This window comes from Lethenteron reissneri, chromosome 8 (genome assembly GCF_015708825.2).
Source record: "Lethenteron reissneri isolate LAM-NWPU_2019-01 chromosome 8, ASM1570882v1, whole genome shotgun sequence".
Classification (NCBI taxonomy): Eukaryota; Metazoa; Chordata; class Hyperoartia; order Petromyzontiformes; family Petromyzontidae; genus Lethenteron; species Lethenteron reissneri.
In genome coordinates, this window is record NC_083786.1 from 12,242,478 (window position 1) to 12,261,030 (window position 18,553).

The 18,553-nt window shown below is 48.9% G+C and overlaps 1 protein-coding gene across 1 annotated transcript in view; it reads right to left on the bottom strand.

The window, feature by feature from the left end:
- LOC133361404 (A-kinase anchor protein 12-like) overlaps window positions 1–18,553 on the bottom strand; it is a 37,614-nt gene that overhangs the window by 10,705 nt on the left and 8,356 nt on the right. Inside the window, 3 exon segments of the mRNA XM_061580335.1 lie at window positions 1–2,816; window positions 4,184–4,285; window positions 9,766–9,949. Of these exon segments, the coding sequence (XP_061436319.1) occupies window positions 1–2,816; window positions 4,184–4,285; window positions 9,766–9,949 (3,102 nt within the window).

The window sequence follows — 18,553 nt, forward strand, 5'->3', positions numbered from 1 at the left end:
AGTTACGTTTTGGAGGGCGTTCGACTCTCCTTCCTTCACAAGCGCGCCGCCGTGTTGTGAACGATCGTCGCTCGTTGTAACTGATGTTTCAGATGCCGCACCCGCAGGTTGATCCGTACGCGAAGCACCATCTGTTGGTCCTGCTGCATTCGCACTCACCAGCGACGCCGTGTCGGAGCTCCCGCCCTCCTCTCTATCGTAGCACGGCTCGCCAGCTTTGTTCAAAATGCCATCACCGCCCGCCGCCACCGCCGCCACCGCCGCCACCGCCGCCACCGCCGCCACCGCCGCCACCGCCGCCACCGCCGCCTCCGTGGGCACGCCGAGCACGACCTCGGAAGCGGCTTCGGGAGGCGGTTCTTGGGAGACGGACAGCTCGGCCTCCTCAACGGCCGTCGGACGCTCCACTTGAACCGACAGATCTCCCGACTCGAACTCGGACAGCGGCACGACGGACGGCGTGTCCTGGTGGACCTCGGCGCACTTGACGCGACCGCTCGCCGGCGAGGCGGCCGCTTCCGCCTCGGCGCCCTCCGCGTCGGCGTCGGTCTTTCTTCTCCTCATCCCCGGAAAGAGCTTCTTGATCGACCATCCGGCGGCGGAAGGGTTCTCCGCCTTCGCGCACTCGCGCTTCGGGGATTCCGTTTGCGATTGAGCGGCTCGCTCCACGTCCCGCTTCAACTCCGCAGCTGCCCGCTGCAAGGCGTCCTCCTCGTCCCCGCCGGCCGCCTGACTGTCGCCTTTGGCCTTCGCCTTCTTCTTGGGCGTCACGAGCCGCTTGAAGGACTCCCAGGCGGACTCGCGCTTGGGCGAGTCGCCAGCTCGCGCGTCGTCGTCCCCCCGCTTCGCCGCCGCCGCGCCCTCCGCTCCTCCGCCGCTCCCGGCCGTCGTCTCGGTCCCCTCGGGGGATCCGGTAGCCGACTCGCTCTCATCGCGCCGCTCTTCCTCTCCTGCCGCCGTTGCCGCCTCCACCGCCGCCACCTCCGGACCGTCCGCGACTTCCGCGTCAGACGCAGCCGGTGCCGTGTCGCAGACCGCGGCGTCCTCGTCCGCCCGCGCCTCGTCACTCGCCGCCACGGCGAGGGCCGCCGGCTCCAAAGCGGCCTCCGATGACGCGTCCTCCGCCGCCACGTCTGCCGCTGCGGTTGCCGTGACGACGGCGACGACGGCGGCGGGCTCCGCGGTGCCGTGCACCTCCACGGTCACTTTCACCTCCTCCGCTGCTCCGTGCGTCTCCTGCGACTTGCCCTCGGCGGCCGGCGCGCCGCTCTTCGAGCGCTCGTCCGCCCGGTCCTCCGGGTCGTCGTCCGTGTCGCTCTCGGCCGCTCTCTTCACGCGCTTCTTAGGGGTCACGAGCTTCTTGAAAGAAGACCAGACCGTGATGCCCTCTCGCTTTCTTACAGCGCCGGCGTTCCTGCCCTCTGCCACGACGGCCGCTGCGCCAGGATGCAGCGAATCCTCCGATTTAGTTTCTGCTTCCTTTGCGTGCGCCGGGGACCCCGGATTATTGTCTTCCACGGAAATGGAAGTTTGCGCTCGTTTCCCGTCCGTTCCCGATTCACCCTCGTCGCCAGTGAAGTGTTCACTCTCTTCTCTTTCCTTGGGCACCTTCCTCTTCAGGCTCGGTAACTTTTTCAATCCGGAGCCTTTGAAAAATTTCTTCAGAGGTCCTTCATGAGTCCTTGCCTTGGCCCTGGCAGAGGTGTCTGTAGCATCCCCGTCGTGGTCGTCATCGGCAGCGGCTTCGTTCGTCGCTTTGCTCTTATTTGCCGTTTCCAGAGCGCTCTCGCCATTCGCTGCCGCCAACTCCTGCTGCTGCTGCCCTGCAGGCGGGTCGCTCGCTGCTCCCTCGCACGTGGCCGCTTCGAGGACGTGGGCCGTGGACACCAGGACGTCGGGCGTGGCTTCCGACTTGGACGAGCAGGGCTGCTGGTCGTCGGGCGCCTGCTCTTCGCCACCAGCATGCGCCTCCAACGCTCTTGCCAGTTCGGCCATCTTCCCTTCCACCTCCGCTTTTCTGTCATCGGGACGCTGCGACGCGTCTCCGGCGGCCGCTCTGGCGGCGCCCTCTTCGCGCTTCTGCTTGTCGCCCGCCTTCTTGCGCAGCCCCGCGAACAGCCCCGACATTTTCTTCAGAGGCGGCACGGGAGCTTCTTCCTTCGGGGGCTCGGCGGGCGGCTTGCAGATGCTGGCGGCGAGCGAGGCGGCCGCTTCCGCCGCTATCGCTTCTGCGACTTCCTCCTCGTCGACGATCTCCAGGTCGACGATGTCCTCCTCCTCCCCGGCGCCGCTGCTGCCGCCGCCGCTACCGCCGCTCCACTCCGCCCCGTGCGCCCCACCGCCGCTGCCGGCGTAAGCGGCCTGCGCGGGCTCCATCACCCCCGCCGGCTGCTCGTCCGGCTCGTGTGGCCGGGGCGTTTGATGCGCCGCGTCCGAAGAAGGGGCGCCCTCCTCCCCCCCTCTGCTCACTTTCAGGAGATGGGCGGGCTCCGGTTGAGCGGCCTTGTCCTTCTTCATCGTGAACTTGAAGCCACCGAACTTAAATATTTTCTTGAAGCCAACCTCGTTGCCCTGAGAAGCGCTCGAGGAATCCAGCTCGCCGCGCTGCTTTGGCTCGACATCGGGCCGATCGGTCGCTTCGTCGGTTTGACTGTCGCTTTCATTCTCCGTTCCGTTCACCGGGTCGGAGTGGGCGTCTTGTTGGTGTTCTCCCGCGGGATTGGCAGCCACTTCGATGTCGCCACTATTTGTTCCGCCGCCCTCCTCCACGTCCGTCCCGTTGGTGTTCACAAGCGGCTCAAGCTTCACGTGTTGCTCTGAAAGGACGAGCGGGCAAACAAAAAAAATTGACGAGTCAAATAATTGCACACTCGTGTTTTTGACACTGAAGCAAATGTGTCCCTTAGGGCAAAAAGCAAAAGAAACGTCGTGAGAATTTTTCTTGTTTTATATTTATATTATTTTATTATTTCCCTTCTACATGACTTTACCGAAAGAACCAAGAATATAAAAAAGCAATGAGTTAAGTTACGTGCATATGTGTGTACAATTCAACATTTTACACAAAAGACAGAGAATGTTTTCTTTTAAATTAGAAGTCAAAACTATTTTGTTCAGTTTCTTCTATTTCCCTTATGAAGATGGTCACTTAATGCAATGGTAAAACATACGTTATTTTAACGTGGGTATTGATATTTTCTATATTTTTGCTCAAATTTCCATTACAAATTGGACACGGTATGTGTGAATGCCACAGCAATGTGCTGGCGTTAAACTTTTGCAAAATATGCTCTTGTGCTTGCAAAAGCAATAACAGTGCGTGTTCTTTTCCCCCAGATAATAGCAGAAATGTAATTTATGGCACATTGCATAAACACGTGCACAATAAAAGTCACTTTATTTATTTAGCACTCTGATTGTGCTACAACGCCTAACAACCTCGATAAGAATGTGAAGCCGAGTCAAACAGAAACTCCGGTGACCGAAACCAGTGGGGGAGGCCTTCATCCAGCAGTTGATTGATCGGGGGCAAAGGTGATTACTCAATTGTCTGGATAATAAGATGCTACAAAAAGTAAGACACAGCTCAGACCTATGGCCCCCGACAATACAGTTATACAAATCTGGTCACACAAACAGATAACTACCGGATTATAGGATGTACCCTCAACTTTAACTTTATAAAACACAGGGGGGAGGGAGGGAAGTGAGTCGTAAACTCTGGAGAATGCGGTGTGATTATTGCGCACTTCTGAGAGCCCTGCTGTTTGATTTGCAGTGAGCTCCTTTATATTCCCATCGTAGCCCCGCACGACATTTGCATTTGGCACCGATTCAACTGCGTGAGGATTGTTGATGTTGTTTAAAAGCAGTTGCTGGGCACGGGCCCAAAGCCCCCAAAACGCCAAGTGGCCAGCAACAAATAGTACAAATAAAGGTGCAATCGATTCGAGTCGATACACATTGGCCAAGCTTGTGACCACTTCGAGAAGCGATGGGAGGGATTTCCAGAGTGGAGCAATGCGTGGGGAGAAGCAGAAAGAGAGTGTGGGGGCCAGCGGTGCGCATGGTGTTTGAACGCAGTGTGGATGAGATGAAACGGTCAGCCTGGCACACCAAGTCCTCAACATGCATTTGTCAGAATGCTGTCATCTTGCACGCGTCACATCTTGATGTCGCCTACCTTGCCCGCACTCTGACAAGCGCACCGCGTCGACAGTGGCGGTGTTCACGTGGGACGACGCGACGACAGGGCAGCAGCCCCCTTCCGCCTCGAGGTCTGCTCCTGGTGTTCACATGCAAACAACGGGGCAAACAGACGAGACGGGGCTCGGGTTTAATCAATCAAATATCGATCATTCCAAATGCGGACGACCTAGGCCAGAAGACCAGATGTGCTCGCCCGATTTCCTGCTGCTAAGTGAATCCACATGTCCCCGAGCCCGCTCCCACTAACAGTGGTCACATGATCGCTCCGCTGCCAACTGTGGCAGGAAAAATACACGCGCAGACGATGTCACAGCTGCCAGTATCATTAACTTATACGGAACAGTGACTTATAAATTATTTTCCGAGAAAATATTTTCCTTTCACTTTAGAGAACCTTTAAAACGGCGTTGAATAAAGCGCGTGCCATAACCGTGGATATTTACTGTTAAAAACAGATTGCTTTCTTTTTTAAATATAAAGTACGGCACAATAGATTACTAGCAGTCGGAATGGGGGTGTTTTTTTAATCAGAAAAGCGACGCATCTATCCGTGAATGAATCTGCCAGCTGTGAGTTATGAATCACCTGCAAAAACAGGAAGCCATTGTTCACGATTTAGGTGCGGTTTGGATTTTAGCTTGTGTAGGACAGGGCAAGAGAACAATCGGCTCCCTGGTTTTTTTACACACGAGGCTGGATCAACGCAGGGGCTTTGGGGCCTGCAGTCTGGAGCCTCAGATGTTGACTGACTGCCCCCCCCCTGCTCCCCCAAATAAAGATACTACACTTTATAATGGTTAAAATGCAATACTGTACCGTTGAATTATGACACATACTTTAGCGTACTGTGCTGTTGTCAGTAAAGCCACAGTAATATACTGTGTGTATTGTGTTGTGGTCAATAAAAGCCACAGCAATATACTGTGTGTATTGTGTTGCCAGTTATTTCGTATTCACAAACTAGAACTGAAATGACCAGGATGAATAACAATGCAGTGTTTGGTAATGGGCATGGGTGATGTTAAAACAGAAAATGGATGGAGTTGAATAGGGGAAGAAGAGATGCTCTCCCAAATCTCAAAGAGCCCCAGGCCCCGCAAAAACTTAACCTGGTCCTGACCATACGCTCCATATACCTACAGGGCAAGCTGGTTAGATATCAATGTAACGGAATTCTTTCTCAAGACGAATGAGTGACCTTTGTTAATTTCGGGGCAAGGCTGCCTCTGTTGCCAATCATCCGCATCTTGGCATACAAACAGCTGATCACATGGCATGACTTGTCATGCTCCCCTAAATGGATTGCTTGTAAGTACATCAGAATTGTGCTCTGACATCCAGTTATCAAGTCCAGTTCTGGAGTATCTGTATCATGCATAAGACATTATCATGGTTCTGTTTAAAACATAAGCAGTCATAGACTTGCTCTTTTCATTATCCCGAATGAAATCACACAGTTCATGAAATTGAGGGCTTTGGACTTGTCGCAAGTGTGTTTTTTAATCTATAATAAATATTAGTTGTTAAATTAAGTTTCTTTTAAATGAGGCCCATTGAGCTAAGAAGCTTTTTTTCAATGGTTCGTGAATACGGAGCGATGGATTTGGCTAATGTACAGGTGGTGCTGAGTGGATTGTTACATCGCAGAGTCATCACGAGAGATGGCGCGGCTTGGGGAGGCCTTCATCCAGCCAGGGATTAACCACGTGGTTGATGGTAAGGGAATGCTATGAATCACTGGAAAGCACGTTTGCATTGTCCCACTAATAACAGCACTCTGATACCTGCGAGGGACTAGAACTGCGGCGACTGTACCCCTGAACCGTTACTGTCACTGTAGGATAGTGAACTGTGAGGTTTGGATAAACCTATTGCACTCTGATGAACAATCAAACTCAAGTTTGGCTCGTTGGCTACATGCGAGTGATGAGAGATGCAGACCCATTTGTCAAGGATATGGTGAATTAGGGTAGAGGTCTTGCAAAACGTTCCTTTCTCGTCAGATGAGGTCTTAATGGATGGCCTTCTACTGTGTTTTTGGTTGTGCGGTGTGTTATTGTAACGCGTACCGGGAGTTTCATCGGGAACTTAGTAAAATAACAGCGCTTGAAAAAGCTCCCAAGCATGTGAAGCGAAACGTCGGACATCGTTCCGAACAAGCACGCGGTACGGCCAGACAACACACACGGGAGAGCCGCGCTGCACGATCGCGAAAGCCCACGCCGCGGTGAGTAGGATGAATAGAGTTCTCACGGACGGGCAACGAGAGTTGGCAGGGCAGGCCAGGTGGCAAGGCGACAGAGCGGCTGGAGCGCAGTGGGCGATATAGCCATTGTTGCAGGCAGAGTACATTTGACCATGACAACAGCGGCGCACACAATGACCTGCTCTTACAAAGAGCGTAATAAAGTATTTAATGTCCGCAGGCGGTCGGTGGCAGGCAGCCTAGTTGCCCGTGCTGAAGGACGGCACAGTCATCAGAACGCCGTGCCAACCCACCCTGGGAGCCCGTGAGTCTGGCGAGCGGTCGGGGTGATGCCTGCAAGTCTGCCCTGCCAGCACGGAGATGTTTTGTTTATTGTCGGCATTGTAACCCTTTTAAATCTCTGTGATAACAGCGTCGGGTCTGTTTGATTTTTGTGTGTGGATGAAAAAATTAACTGACGGCATGTTCGGCTTGGGTGGGTGACTTATAATGCTCTTGTTTGTCCGAGTGAGCCACACTGGGTCTTCAGTTTCATTTTCGGGAACGTCTTTCGTTGGGATGTTTGGCCAGTTCCATTAAGGAGTGCATGGCGCGCGAGAGGAAATTGGAGTACACGGAGAAAATGAATGCAGACAAGGGGATAACACTTAAAGCTCCGCACAGATGGATTAAAATATTGTTGTACTACCATTTCCTGGTTGGCTCATGTCTCATAATCAACGTTTTTGGGTTTAGATCGCGTTATTTATAAATGTGTCGTAACCCTCCACCACCCGACACGGCCAATCAGTAAAAAAGTGTCACGTTGACAAAGGACAATTAGTTCACTGCTTTAGCCCACCGGTGTGTTGAAGCGTGAAACCACAACAATTTACAATTTGAGTTGTGGTTTCACGCTTCAACACACCGGTGGGCTAAAGCAGTGAACTAATTGTCCTTTGTCAACGTGACACTTTTTTACTGATTGGCCGTGTCGGGTGGTGGAGGGTTACGACACATTTATAAATAACGCGATCTAAACCCAAAAACGTTGATTATGAATAATATTGGTCGCGAAAGCCTACCTGTTAAACTGGCTCATGTCTACAATACCTGTTAAAGTATGTCTGGGTAGTCTCGAATCCATGTACAGTAGTGACAAGGCTCAACCCCAGCTTAGCTTCTGAGATCTGATGAGATTGGGTTCATTGCGGGTGATTTGAGCGGTGAATGTTCAGCTATGTAAAAAACTGCATAAACATGATTCAAAAGCAATGTTAATTGGTTGGCATTTAAATGCCTCGTAAACACTTCACTGGGCATATCCTGAGCGAGTGACCTTTTTTTGCCAGTATCAAAGTGATGAACAACACACAGGAGGTGCTAAGATGTTCACACACCAAACAGGCAACTATTACAAGGCGTCGAGTCTGTGTTAACCACACGTCCTTTTGGTAAATCATGAAAATAAATATGCTAAAAGAGGTTGTCTCTGGTGTTGGAAAATTAGTTCGAGGACAATCCATACATTATCCAAGCATATTTGTTGTTGCATGTTTTGCCACAAGTATGTATGGTTAATGCAGACTTGATGCCTTTTATGTGTGAACATCTTATACACCCTGTATTTTCAATCAAGGGAAGGGCAATTTGAGGGAAAGACAGTGGGATTTCAGCAAAATATGACTGAGCAAACAGAGTGGTGGAAATGTGGATGTAATATTAATGATTGGAACTGGTGAACAGCATAAACACCAAAGAAGATGTTAAATGGACTTCAATTTGTTGTAGCCTTATCATATGTAAGTACTGTAAATGCTATAAGCCAGGGGTGGGGAATCTACGGTCTATGGCCACATGAGGTCTACCACTTCGAAATGGCCTACAAACAAAATATATCCGTCACTGCAAGAGTCTTCGCTGTAATTCACACAAGTGTATTTAATATTGGCATGCTCAGTAAAAGTGAATCCTAATTATGTTGCACGTTATTATTGGATAAGGCTAAGGATGTGTGGTAATATGTGGCACCGCCAAACGGATTTGGAAGTCCTATTCACCCCACAGCAAGGAAAATATTCCCCCAGCTACTTATGAACAGTACTGATTTTGTTGAGTGTAATTTTCCCCTGTGGTTTTGATCGATTTACTGCTGGTTATGGTTGCATTTGTGGACCGAGCATTGCATAACCTGCATTTCTTTTTTACAAAATCTGCATATTTAAATAACCTGCGTTATTGAGTGGCACTGTGCAGCTCCAGATTCTGGGCAAAGAGAAGTTGTAATGCACTACTTGTTTTCATCAGCTGCAGCAGCAGCGGCATTGTTCTATCCACTGCTGTATGAAGGCCTCCCCCACACCGTAGCAATCCCTCACGTTGCCTGCGATACCACAATCCATCTCGTCGCTGCACATGAGCGGAGCTCGTCAGCTCCATCTCTACGGCGGCCGTCGTTCTTCTTGAGCCATTCCGTGACCGACCTCGGCCATTGGTGGTCATCCCTTGTAGCCGTGACGTGTCGTGCCCAAGGCCACTTCCTTTACCTTGCTAGTCAAGATGATGCCTCCCATTTGTTTGGGGCGTGCTGCATGATCTATGTATTCCTCTTCCTGTCACTCGGCGCACTTCCACGCGTGCACCCTCCGCCCGTTTGTTTGTGCCACTTTTTAAAGTTATGTGTCCCCGCCGTCTTTGTCTGAACGTATCTGATCCCAAATCCCACGGATAAAATAAGTCACCGTTTAAAAATGTACTTCTTTCAGCACGTTTATAAACTTGTGTCATGCACACTTGCCTGACATTTGTATAAATACCGGTTCGAGTAGTGGAGCATTCCAACAAAGTAATTTAGACAAAGTATGGCACGAGTTTGCCTTGCCCGTATTGCTGGAATCTGTAAGTTTTTTTAAGTTAAACTTTTTTAAGCTATAAAACTTTTCCTACAGCTATAGCAGCATAACACGTGTGTACACGAAGCAATTTGAAGCGTTTTGTGCATCATCAGCCAGAAATAAGTGGATGTCTTCAGGGCAGATACTATGAATAACAAAAAGTAACACGTTATTTTTCTCGTGTGGGTTATAACCGTGGCTGCGTGTAGAATCTAATATATTGCCGCTCATATGTAACTTTGCCAAGTAAATGAGGAAAATATTAATTATGGCGAAATTGTTCCAAATTTCCCTGCCAAGCCGCGAATACGATGGTGGTAAAATCCATTGTTTTCTGCACCTATAATGACCGCAACGCTGACCCGCTTCCTTCACGTTCCAAGTTTTGCAATCAACTTGCCTTAAAACAATAATCATCACACGCAAAAAAATTGGACGGAAAGATCTGCGAGGTGCGTGGAATTATTATTCGCTTGCCTCGGTGGTCCATGTTTGTGCTGGCATCGTCGTTTGCGAGTGCCTCTTGCCCTGACGGCCGCTCGCGTTGATCCGCGCCGAGCTCCGCTGCTGCTCCTGTGGCCGGCTCCAGCACCGCCGCTGGAGCCTCACCCTTGAACAACTCGACACTTTTCCTGCATGCCTGAGTCTGTGAGGGCAATAGCTGCAGACGAATAAAAACAACGACAACAAATATATTAACAATAATATTAAAGTAATCATTCACAGCGCTTTGTTAATCAATTCAAGTTAAGGGTATTTAGTTTAACCACGAGGTGAAGACTCCAGAGACCAGGAAAGAGTCTGATTTGACAAAATAAAAAACAAACAAAATAAAGTACAGCAATGAAGCAAAGAGAAATCAGAGCAAACACAAATGTCTCATGAGATATTGAAATATTGCACGAACACAATTAATTGCTGAAGGAAGGCCTCTCCACCCCATGGCGAAGGCCACCCTATACCGTATTCGTTCCTGGGGGTTGTGTGACCATACTTCACCACATTTGGTAACGGGTGGAGGTCCCGGGACCGGTTCAGTAATAGCTCGCCACTGACGTTAAGCGGGAAATGAACTCAGGTCACCGGGCTCAGAGCACAGTTCACTCATCACGACATGAATACATTCCTCATGACGGCATATACAGATGTAAATATCGTCCTCGTGATGGTAAGGGTGAGCACCTGTTAGGGTTGGTACCCAACGGGCCGGGTGGTGGTGTCGACATGAAGCTTGGCAGCTTTTGCCCGCTGCTAGTTGCACAACGTGCTCGGTGCTCCGTTTAGCCTCAGGTGACATTGACTCAGAGATTGTTTTCATTGTGTGTTCACTCCAACACAACAACCCACTAATTTGTGGAGGCGTCGTCACTGTGGCGCCCTACGCCAGGCTAAGTGCACTTCAGAGATCCCGTGGAGTGGTGAAAGCTCATTGGCAGGTCACAGGGCAGACCCAGGTCACAGGGCAGACCCAGATTGCTGTTATTGCACTCTGCACACTCACACCTTTTGTTTTAATAGCCCAAGGGTTTATTCGCTGAGTGCAGCGGTACTTAGTGGTAGGCAGATGCACATACCGTATCTTATCAGGGAAATGTTAGATTTTCTTTGCTTTGTTAGAAAAACAGCTGCTCGCTGGACACAGTTTTCCCGAACGACTGAAACGTCAGGCGGTCACAGCAAGGATGCACACTCACACCCCTAAACGTAGCGGTGGCCGTTCACCCACGTCGCTAACGAGCAGGCTGCACTGTTGTGATGTCTGCCTGTATTGCTGCGTGGCTACTGTGATAGCAGTGGTAAACTGCACCACGTGATGTATTTTTTGGTAAACCAGTTTCCAAGTTCTGCAATTCCCGTCCTGTGCCACAAAAAGAGAACCGATGCCCTTCGCACGACGCCGCTCGGCGGGGGTAAACAAGCCGTCATCGTGACGCCGTGTTTTTAAAGTTGCGGCCTTGTGCTGTCCGTGGTGCTTTAAAAAAACACACACAATAATGCATAAAATGTTTATAGCTCGAGCGGCAACATTTGTTGGCCACAAATAGCCCTGGCCACTTTCATTTTGATGCCCATGTGGATTCTCAAGTTAGCTCGAAAATCCCGACGGACTGTAACGCCGACACCCTGAATTTCTCACCACAGGACCACCAAGGGAGAACCAAGCGAGCTTGCGCCTCATTAGGCAGGCGGGGGGACAAACGTCGTCGATGCATCTCGCCACCGGTTAACATTTGCGCACACGGTGGAGCGAGGCAGGCGGCCGATAGGAGCATGAAGCCCTTTATAACATCATTGTTGTCTCACAGTTTCATAACGTTACATTAAATCTCCGAGATTCACGGTCTGCCATATAACGCCACTTTGGCGGAGAGTTCAAGAACAAAAGGAAACCACACGTCCAGGGCTGATCATTGATTTAGCACTTCAATTTGTGTTTGTTTCATTTGTCAGGGAAAAAGATTCGTAACGATACAATAATTACACAATATCTTCTTGGTTCTTTCGGTAAAGTCACGTAGAAGGGAAATAATAAAATAATACAAATTAAACAATAATATACAATTCTCACGACGTTTCGGCCACAACGCAAGCAGCCGTCCTCTTGCGTTGTGGCCGAAACGTCGTGAGAATTGTATTTTATTATGTTTTATTTTTATTATTTCCCTTCTATGTGACTTTACCGAAAGAACCAAGAAGATGAATCCCTGCAGTCACAAAAGCTTTAAATCGAAAAATTACACAATAGCCGCTAGTAATGTCAATAATGCAAAGCGTACGCTAATTAAACAGTTTTGTCTTAGTTTCTAAAGAAAGATGACCTCTAAGGCACCGCTACATGTGACATGGCCGTGTGGACCGGCTGGCCACAGCCCTCCACCTTGGTGCCAACGCTCGACGTATGGACAACAACACGGTGTCACCTCGGGGTCACAGCGAAAATCAGCGTTGTCTACGGACTTTTTAAATTAACCCTACAACCCAATATCCGAGACGGGGCTGGCAGGTCGCTCGGAGATGGAGCCTATTTGAGACAGCCATCTACAAAAGGAAGTACCGTTGGGTAAAAAAAAAAAATTCTCCGCTATGATGAAGAACCATTCCCTAAAACGTCAGCTATTTAATATACATATAGAACTAATTTCCTTCTAGAGAAATTCTTGACGAATGTGTGTTGAGTTCTTGTTGTACATTGAGAAGGATCGTGGAAGATACATGTGGCATTTGTGTGATCTCCCTTGAATGTGCGGGTTTTCTGCAGGCACTCCGACTTCCTCCCACGTACAAGAATGTGAACAGAACTAATTGGTCCAACGTTCCCAACCAGCGCCCTCCTTTGAGTATGTTCCGAGGCTCAGCGAGGCCTTTCTTGAGTTACGTATACACGTCGTAACCCAAAGTGGCAGCCAAGGAATGGAACGTGTCTGAGGAAGCCATCCAGTGAAGGAAATGGAGCGATGAAAACAACCTATGAGCAGGTGCTCGACAGATTGTTACATCGTAGAACTACTTGGGTAGCCCTTCATCCAGCAGTGGATTGATCTTGGCTGTTGACGTTTTTCCTTTCCCAATTCTCCACAACGGTGCAACAAAGTGAGTCTCTTTACAGTGATATTGTCCTTCAATCGGCAGTCCCATAGCTCACGTGGCCCCTGCCAACAGCAGCAGAAAACTTCCCACAGCATTCACCTCGCCGACGCGTTTCCCCCGTTGTACCGCGCGCTCTTCGACACGGTGTCCGACGTTTCGCTTCACATGCCGCGAATTTCTCGACAGCCGAATTATTTAGTTTGTGAATTGCACCACGTGCCGTTCCGCGCGACGTCGCAGGGAGAATTTTTCAGGAACCGAATTCTGAATTCTTCAATTCCTGAAGAAGTTGGCAGCACATGCAGGGAAACGTTGGTCACCGTGATGAACATCACGTGGCACGACCCAACAACGCATCGGAGAACTGTACAGCACGACCACGAAAAACCTACGAATTTAGTTTAACTGATGATATCCACAACGATTAAACCAGTTCAGAGTTTTCCTGCTTAAACCAATGCCATATTAGTCCTGAAGGACACATTGGCTCATGGATTCGACAAAAAGACTTTTCATGCAGAGATGGAACTTTTGCAGATGCATTTATTCATCACAAGTTGATTTCCACCAAGGCAAATAGAAGCCCACTCGCCAACGTGTCGTTTCTTGGGCAGCGGCAGGAGTGCAGCCATGCTGCAAATAAAAACTGTTGATGCGATTAACAGAGCAGAGTGCTGTGAGGACAGCACTGCGCCAATATGTGCAATTAAAGTCACGATAAAGCATTGATGGGAAACTTGTCATAAATGTCAATGTATAATTGGATTGATTTGCTCCTAGTACAGAGGCCAAAATGCCTTTTTTTCAATAACAGCCCGCTTTTTAAATGCCTATTGTAACAGTTGAATATAAATCTGGCTCCACGGATAATTGTTGGATTTTTTTCAGTTCAAGAATAGATGGAATTAGTGGTGCGTTCTGAAACATTGTGAATCTACATTCTACGAGTAAAATAAAAATGCATCTTGCCTACACTTTGTGGTTGACCATTCTCTCTCATCTCATGGCCTGGCAATGTTAGCACACGTGGCCCGTGACCCAGCAGGGTGTGCAGGCAGCCAGGGTTAGTGGATCGCACAGAAGCTGTGAAGCATCCCTTCCCGTGGACGTCGAGGTACCATCATCCTTAGATTGAAAACGAATTTCTCTAGAACTGCTTTTAGTGTTTCGTTTGTTGTCCTTCCCCCCCGCACCTGGGATTGAAGCGGTTGGTTACGTACGACACAAAAGGACGTAATATATACATCCCCGGCTCGCCAGGCAAAGGCGGTACAGAAAATTGCTCACTGATATCATCTGTCCCTTCCATATGCAATGGTGTTGCCCCCAAGCACACGTGGGTTAACAGTTGCTCCCGCACGTATAAACACTCATGAATCGCCTGAACATATCTTAACATATAGAGGACTGCAGAGCTTTGAGGATTGTTGGGCGTCGGCTTACCGCCGGGCTGCCTTCCTGCTCATCTGTGGCTCCTCGGCAATCGCGAGATGCAATTGGGACTGAACGACGGTGCTCTATACAAACTAAACAATGTTACATTATCTCACACCCGCTCTATAAAAACTAAGCAACGTTATGTTATCTCACACCCGCGCTCATTTCCTGCGGGTCCCATAGCTCACCGCACGTGCTTCCACGAAACAGTGTCAGCTGTTGAAGGCGACGTGTCCTGTAAATGTAACCGCGGCTTGATGAAGATGCAAACAAAAAACTTCAGTTTCGCTCTGACAGCCTTGCTCAAAACCGGCATTGTTGTCAGCCAGAGTGAGTCAACCTTGGCGCAGACAGCAAGCGAATGTAACCGATTGAGTAAGCAGCAGCAGCAAACAGCCCAAGTGTGGCATGTGCTGTTGACCAGTGCATAAGTTCCCTCTCAGCAAGTCATCTCGCACATTTTAAAGAGTCCTCAAGATTGCGGGTTACTGTAAAAGGGGTGGGGAACGCAGTTGTGCATCGTTACTCATCCGCGCTCATGGAATTTCCATGTGTATGTGTGCAGCGAGCCCTTCCCTATTTGTCATGCAGCCCTCTCGTGTTCACGTTATACGTGCGTGCGCTACCACGTGAATATGTCGGTGTCCTAGATTAACGAGCACAGGCATAGTGCTGCAAACGTAGCGCTTGTTATCGATTGCCACCACGACCCAGATACGCTCCGAATCTGCCTCGTGACTGTTTGAATCCAGGGCCGTCCAGAGAGGTGAGGGGGGCAGAGTGGGCAAATTGCCATGGGCCTCACACAAAGCGGGGAGAGGGGGAGCAATGGTAAAGTAACAGAGAGGACCCAACGTGACATTCCGCCCAGGGCCTCCAGGAACCTCTGCAGAGCCTTTTGGTTTGAGTCACGACGATCGACGGCCGTCCAGCAGAGCGGACGCTTCGCGGCCGGAATGCTTTCGTGAGTCATGACCCAAACATTTGATGCACTGCTCGTTGGCCAAAAAAATATGACATGTAAATGAAATAAATTAAGTGAATGTGCAGGAAGCGGGTGGTGGATGTAGCGAGCACTCGACACGTGGCCCCCACTCGCTGGAGATTTGGCTGAGGTGCCCCCCCCCTTTGCAAACCCCCCTCCCCCCCCCCGGGCTTCTGTATAAATACCGTAAAACTTCTTGAGTAAACTTGAGGGCACCGATTGAAGTGCCTCGCTTTGACCGACTGACGATCGGACGGATGATCAGCGACGATAACAAACCGAGCTGGCAGTGTGCGTTGGCCTCTATTTCATTTGACCGTACTTTTATTTTATTATACAGCTGGTACCACAGATGCTTAAATTCAACTGAACAAAGAAAGCTCAGATTACTATAGTTTTTTTCCACACTTAATGGCATTCTTGGGGCCTCCATGAGGGACGAGGCTGTGGGTTCACATCGGACATTCCTTTCCACTCAGACTTGATACCAATCCAATTTCAACACTTCTCTAAAATACATCTTAATTGGACAGTTATAAACTGCGAAAACAACCTAAATTCAAATCAGAATAAGTCGATGGAGCGTAGGGGAGGACACACACGCCAAATTGCGTCGAGCGGAGTCGGTTTTAGCCAATTGAAAAACATTACATTGGTTCCGTTTCGCTGGAATCCAATATTGTTTATCAACGTAAAGAGATAAACTACATGCTATTTTGTTGCTATGTTGTCGCTATTTCTGAATTATGGGTTTATTTAGTTGTAGGAGGTAAAGTAGAAACAGTTTTTTGATATCAGGGCACGGACACTTTTTGGTTTTATTATTTTCTATTAAATTCTAACTTTCCTAGTTTCCAACAAAGACCCAAAGCAACACTACCGTTTGTCGATTTTGTATTCACAAACACCAATTTATCTGCTTTTGCTCAACATTGCCTGCATATACAAACGATATTATACTCACCTCTTGTGCTGGCATCACCCAGCATGTTTGCTTTTGATCATTACCCAGGAGCAGTCGTAACTAGATGTACATTTATAAAGGTCACGTGACTTTCAGTGGCCCGATTGTGTTACTCATGGGACTTGTTTGATACAGGGTGTCCATGCAGGTATCGTCCATTGTTAAAGATGTATAATTAGACAGCAGGCAGAGCTATAGGTCGATAAAGCTACAAACGCACACACAAACTCGGCCCTCTAAACCTCCGCGTGTCTGCCTTGGTATTGGTGACACACATCGTATTGAGATTTCAGAATCCCGGGTGTTTCCCCAACATCTCAGATTTCATCGTCTCGAATGCTTCTGTTCTCTGCTGTTGTGGATTTCTTTTCCCATTTAAAAACTGGAAGCACGTAAAGAATATGTTGCTTACGTTTCCACACCACAGTTCAAACCCATGGCCAATCACATTTCTTTAATAATGTATGGTACACCTTCATGGACACCCTGTAATGTGTATTTGGACGGAAAGATGTGTTCTTGGAATGTATATAGTAGTTATTATATTGAGCTTGAGATATTGCACCTGTAAATTTTAAAGGCAAGTGATCTTGCACTGTTAGCGGAAGACATTCACATTGTTCGGGTATTTGTGGCAGGGATTGTGTCCTATTTCAGGTGCGTTGCCCTCCTGCCACCATTAAATGCTGCCCCTTTGGGTTCTTTAACGATGTCCGCTGAATCCACCGGTTCCTTAGAATGGTGAGAGATATTGTAACATCTCCAATCTTCTCTGCAAAGCCCTGTCTTTTAATTTCCTGGCATTCAAACCGACTTCCATGCTCGTGGATCACTTCCTCTCTCATGCCAATTCCCCTCCCAAAAGTATTTTATTATATAGATTTGCCAAACAGGAACCGAGTAAGTGTTCACGTTTGTGATGCGTGGCTCTCTGATGTGTTTTTCAGGTCGTACCGTGTGATTATCGGCACCATGTCTGAAATTTCGCTCCACGTGCTGAGAGCTTCTCCAGTAACTGAATTCTTCACGAACACTCCGTGCCTGAGAAGCTGCCAGCACGTCAGACATCGTGCCGAACTACATGCAACTAAGCCCAAAAAAACACACGGCACTCATTACACACTAAGTGCTTGCCACGAATAAACCACAATGCCTTGCTGATCTTGTCAAGAAGGAGTAAACCATCACACAAACTGCGGTCATCTTCGCAGCAGCGGCTTTTAGTTAGCCATCGAACAAAGACGGTCTCTGCATCAGACGCTTTCACATGCGCTTCTGCGGCCGTCTGGAACGCTCTTCCTTCTGACATTCGGAAGCCACTGGAGATATGCACTTTTAAATAAACTAAATTGAAAACTCACTTCTTGAGAACTGCTTTGTGCATTTAGTTTGTTGTCCTTCCCCCACCCCTCCGATTAGCACCATTGGCTAAATACAGTACGAAAGAAGTTCAACATACATACGTACATCTCTACAGCACGATACTACGTGTGTGCTTATATCGCCTGCCACCGTTGAGTGAAACCCACTTAACGGCTTGCTTTGTGGAATTGTAAAAATTCATGGCAACAAATGGATTTCATATTAGGTAACCAGTTGCGAAACTGAATTGTTTGGGTTAAAGGCTGTCATCAATACCCCCCCCCCGCCCCCTAACTGTACTGTGAGCTTCGCATACCCATATTATAGTCACGGAGTAAAATACGTCGGAAGGATCACCACCTACCTAGTGGTTCTCACTCGTGGCGACGGCGCTGGAAGTTGACCAACGGCCCGCGCCGTGCTCATCGTTAACTTTGCAAACACGCCATTCTCCCAGCAACTTTCTTTCAGGGTTCGTCTCTGATGAAGCATCGCTGAGAATAACGTTTAATACATTTTTCACGTAGGGCTCGAGTCTGGTGTGCCGTTTGTTTCGATGCATCGTTCACGCGTTGGAAAGCGCAAACGTCTAACCCCCGTGTGGCGAGACTCAGGAGTCGGTGCCGCCTGCCTTTCCCTCGATTTAAGTTGACGTTTGAGTCACTCCCCAAGCATAGCGAATTGATTTTATGAATAGCTCTGCATAAGGTCTTCAATCGTGTCAATTAGCCACGCCAAGCATGGACAATGAGTATGGCGCATATACACGTGCGGCCATTCTGTCAACGGACTGCTGGATGAGGGCCTCCCCATACCACCCATGCAGGTCACGGGGGATTATTTGACCATACTTCACCACGCTGGTCAGTGTGGATTGTTGGTGAAGGTGAAGAGCATAGAATTGCAGAAAAACAATTCGCCTGTCTGCA